The 4,729-nt window shown below is 44.2% G+C and overlaps 1 protein-coding gene across 11 annotated transcripts in view; it reads left to right on the top strand.

Annotated features, from left to right (window-relative positions):
- The first annotated feature begins 388 nt into the window (after positions 1-388).
- The window catches only part of Cnot2 (CCR4-NOT transcription complex subunit 2), a 91,824-nt gene continuing 87,483 nt past the window's right edge, over positions 389-4,729 (top strand). For 3 of the 11 annotated variants that reach the window (XM_031349841.1, XM_031349836.1, XM_031349837.1), the window contains exon 1: positions 715-773. Coding sequence is in view for 2 of the 11 variants with exons in the window: in XM_031349833.1 (XP_031205693.1) it covers positions 769-773 (5 nt within the window). In the remaining 9 variants the exon portion in view is untranslated. Of the gene's footprint in view, positions 774-1,109; positions 1,656-4,729 lie in introns of those variants that run through there. The other 8 variants (XM_031349840.1, XM_031349835.1, XM_031349845.1 and 5 more) reach the window with 7 other exon arrangements.

Raw genomic sequence — 4,729 nt, 5'->3', positions numbered from 1 at the left:
GGGCGGGAGCTAAATAAAGTGCCATAAACATCGTTCGGTTAGATTAAGGACTCCCGGTAGTGCTTTAAAAACAAGCTTCCCCCTTACTTCCTCTCACCAGGTTTAGACTGAAAAAAAAAAAAGCATGAAAAGGAAGAGGGGAGGCGGCGATCAGACGTCCAAGTTTCAGCGGAGGGGAACTCACTGCTCCGGAGGTGCCGGCGGCGTGCGGCGGGCGTTTGGGGGTGCGCAGGCTGCGGGACGGCGGGAGGCCCTGAGCTCCGCAGTAACCGCGCCGGCAGGTAGCTGTAGTAACCGCTCGGGGCCGGGCTACAGGAGGTGCTCGGGGGCGGGGTGGCCGACGAAAACACAAACACAAACACGCTGCGCGTCCCCCGGGTGGGCGGACCCACGCTGCCTCAGCCTTTCCCCGCCCCCGCGCTCGGACCCCAGGCCGCAGCTCCCGGCGTGGCGGATCTAGCTCGGGAAGCCCGGCGAGGCCGCGAAGGCCCCGGCTCTCCGCAACCGCCCCAAGGAAGCGCCGCACCTCCGCGGGAGGCGGCGGAAGCCCGGGGAGGCTCCAGTGGAGCTCCGCGCTTCTCATTGTCGCCCAGCGTGCGGGAAGCACTCCGTCCACTCGGCGAGCGTTGCTCGCCACCTTCTGCCGCCGCCTTAGAGCGAAGCCGGAGCGACGGGGGTCACGGCGGGGGTCAGAGGGTAAAGGTCTTGCTCCCAGCAGCCTCCGCGGTGGATACGTCGCCATCTTGGATCCGCGGGACAAGAAAATTCATGCGGTGAGTTTTTGGCCAATTTTCGGAAGTCTGGCAGCGGGGCGCGCGGCGAGGGAGGCGGATTGAGGGCCCCCTCAAGGCGGGGGAATGCCTTGGGGCTGGTCCGGTCGCGCCCGGGGTCCGCGGGTAGCGTCCCGGCCCGCCGCTTCCCGTTGCTTTTGTCTCAGCTCCAATCGAGAGAGGGAGAGCGGAGCGGGCGGGGAGGGGGGTGGCGGCGCTGGAGGAGGGAGGGGGTGTGTGGCGGGGTGGACAAGACGTAAAGCGTCGCCGTGCTCGGGCCGCCGCCGCAGCAGCAGCAGCTCCGGAGCTTAGGCCCGGTCCCGGCTGCCCGCGGCGGGGCTTTCCCCGCACTCGGCTTCCCCGGCTCCCGCCGGCGCCGAGCAGCCACTGCCGCCGTGCTGCTTCCTGGGGTTGGAGAGAAGGCGGCAGCGGCAGCATCCGAGGAGCCCCGGCCGCTTTAGTCGGCTCTGCCACGTTCCCAGCAGCGGCTGGTCCTTGAATCTTTACATTCTGGCAACACACGCGCATCCTCCGCCACTCGTGTGTTTTTGTTTGTGTAAAGATGGGTACATCGCACTGGCTAACGGGCCTCAGGAGCCTCCAGGCCCCGAGATACCGAAGGGCCTGGCTAGGTGGAGGGAAGAGAGCAACTAAGATGCTGCTTCTGCCACGGTCCCCGGAGAGGGAAGCTTCTCTAGTGGTGTAGACTGAGTTCGGATGGTCCTGGGGCGGCAAAGGAGGAACCCGAGACACTCTGTGAAGTTGCAAGCCCTGGTTTTTACTTCCGCCGGGCCCTCTCTACCTTTTGATGTTTTAGGTTTTCACTTCAAAGTTTCATAGAAGAAATAAGTTGGATTAAAAGAAACCCGGTAGTTTTTAATTGAGGTACTGTTTGCTTAGGAGAAAGCTGATAATTCTTGTTATCTATAGGCCCTTAGGGAAATCTAATGGTAATTTTCTTTTTGTAAAATTATTTCTAAGCTTTTGCTATTTGCATTTACTTTAGACCCCATTAGTACGTTACTTCCAAAAAAAATCTTACACATGGGTACCACTTTCTTGGGGACATCTCCACTTTTCAACATCTGGAAAGACAAGTGTTAAGAGTGTTTTGCTTCATTTTCATTAACTCCTTAGTCAAAGAATTCTCTTTAATCATCTGGACAGTTCCTAATAAAATATAGCAATATGATCCTTAGAGTACTGGCAAATGGTAGAAAGTATGATACTGAGTTAACCAAATCTTTTTACAAGGGAGGCATTTAATGTACAAAACTGAATACATTTTCTATTACTCTCCATAGTGAGAAGTTTTAGGGAGATGGAATCTTGTTCCTATAGATTTCCCTTTCCAAATAAGTGGGGGTAATTTAGATGGAGAGTGAAATAGAAATGTAAACTTTAACAGTAATTTATGTTTGGGAATGCTTGGTATATTCAACAACAGTTCCTTCTCAAAAGTCACCTTTGTAGTTTTGTAAAGTAATTTTATTCTAAGTTGGAAGTGCTGTTTAAAAATCCAGTACACTGAAATGTCTGTCTACATTAAAATATTTGTCTATTTCAGGTTTTGTGTCTTTGATATGTTTTCTTAATGGTCCTAGATCATTAATAAGAATCCTTGTGCTCTCCCTATCAAGTCTGTTGTTATCTTAAAGCTAAAGGAAAAGTTCAAAATGCACAATTTCTTCCACTTTTTCACTTTTGCTGACTTTGCAAGATCCTTAATTTTAAAGTGGAACCTTTTCATTTTTTAAAAAAGTGACCTTTTTTGTACGTTGTTTTTAACTCTAGACCAGAAAGAAAAACTGTATTTGTCCATTTTTTGCATTCCTATTAATGCTTTATTAATACAGAAGTTAAGGTAGTGCTTGTGTTTGTTGGCAGAGCACTTTGGTTCTAAGATACAGTCTAGAGATACCTGTAACTTTACCAGATGCTAGGGGCTGAGAGTCATGTGCACATTAACATATCAGCAAATACAGCCTTTGGGAAATCCTGTTTCTAAAGTGCTTACAAATAAATTTGTGTGGTGGAAAATGAAAAAGATTGATGTCTGTGAGTGGTTTATAGTCTAGCTATCTGAGAACTATTTGATTTGAAAATGAAATCAAACTCCAAATAATATGCTTCCTAAGATAATAATTACCTTTAATTTTCCTATATGAAGGTGAGTGCTTTTTGGTTTTTCAGAGATGCCTTAGGTTTATTTAAAACTTCAAAAATAAATATACTGTTGGCAAGTTAGAAATATAAGTAACCCTGTTCTGCTCATTTCTTAAGTAGGTGCTAATATTAGCAAAACTTAAACTTTAATGGATCATTATAGAATTTTTTTTACACTCCATGGGGTAGTATAGTTTTTTATTAATGGCCAAATTTGCTTGATAAGAAAGTTTGATTTTTTTTGTATGTAACTAGAGTATGAGTAGATAGTAATAAACCAGTAAAAAATTAATTGTACAATTTTGTGATCTTTTGAAGTGATATTAAGTAGTAGTATCTTTTGGTTAAAATTTTAACTGTCAAATGAATGACATACCTGACTGGATAAAGGCATTTGTCACCAAGCTGGATCACTGAAGTTTGATCTGAGAGACCCATATGGTGGAACAAGAGAATCAACTTCCCTAAATTGTTTTCTGTTGGTATCTAAACAAATAAATAGCCACATATAATAAAGAATTTAAAAATGTACTATAGAGTTCATTTTGGTACCACACATTTAAAAGCAGGCTGTAGATCTCGTATATTTGTTTGAGCAGACATTGGAGGAAATCTTATGTGAATGGTGATAGTTTTAGGAAGAGATTTTCTTTTCCTTTTTTCTTTCTTTCTTTCTTTTTTTTTTTTTTTTTTTTTTTTTTTTTTTTTTGTATTTTCGAGATTTTGTATTTTCTCTGTATAGCCTTGGCTGTCCTGGAACTCACTCTGTAGACCAGGCTGGCCTCAAACTCAGAAATCCACCTGCCTCTGCCTCCCAAGTGCTGGGATTAAAGGTGTGGGCCACCACTGCCCGGCTAGGAAGAGATTTTCTTACCTGGACTGTAGTGGTATTTGTAAGAATTATGTGTAAATTATGTGTAGGTGTATGCTCAAATGTGGATAATGTATATGTGAGTGCAAGGGTTCAGAGGCTCTGAAGCTGGAGTTACAGTTAGGAGCTGCCTGACATGGGGGCTAGTGGAGGCTAGGAGCTGAACCCAAGCTCCCTGGAACAACAGTCAGTGCTCTCAACTGCTGAGCCATCTCTCCAGCTCCTCTGGTGGATTTTGTAACACAAAATACAGTAAGTCAAGGTACCAGAGGTTGGGTAAGTTTTAGAGACAGAATCAGAGTTGTACTGTAATTTGAGTGGATTTGAATATAGTGATAGATCAAAAGATCTAGTGCTATGATAGAAGTAGCTCTTGTTGGTTCAGGTGCCTGTTATTCCTGACCAAGAATGATTTCTGCCTTTGATATTTGAAGGAATTAAATTTCATTTTAACATTTCCAGTATGGGAAAAAGCTTTGCTCAAGTTGGTATTTATTGTAGAAATTTTACATTTAAGGAACTATAAGGAAAATTTGGGTTTAAGGTTCTAAAAATTATTTTAATACCTTTACCTTGCATCAGTTTATTGAACTCTTTAAGTAGTATTACTATTTTTGTTGTTGTTGTTTCTGAAGTTACTCTGTGTGATGTCCTTTGATTTCTACTTAAAAATTTTCAACTCTTAGGACAAATCATGCTGATATAGCTTATTTGGATGTTCTAGAAATAGATTTCTGACAGTTTTTTTTTTTTTTTTCCTGAAATGAAGCTGCAGATACTTGGTATATAATTTGAGGGAGGAGTGCTGCATTATGAAGTGATAAAATGGTCCACATTGCCCTTTGGGATGGGTGCATGGCTTATACAACATACAAATGAGAAAACTGAACAGTGTAGAAAAAACAAAGTTTTTTTTTTTTTT

This window comes from Mastomys coucha, unplaced genomic scaffold (assembly GCF_008632895.1).
Source record: "Mastomys coucha isolate ucsf_1 unplaced genomic scaffold, UCSF_Mcou_1 pScaffold4, whole genome shotgun sequence".
NCBI lineage: Eukaryota > Metazoa > Chordata > Mammalia > Rodentia > Muridae > Mastomys > Mastomys coucha.
Note: the sequence above shows the minus strand (reverse complement) of the source record. Positions and strands in the feature narration are given on the sequence as shown.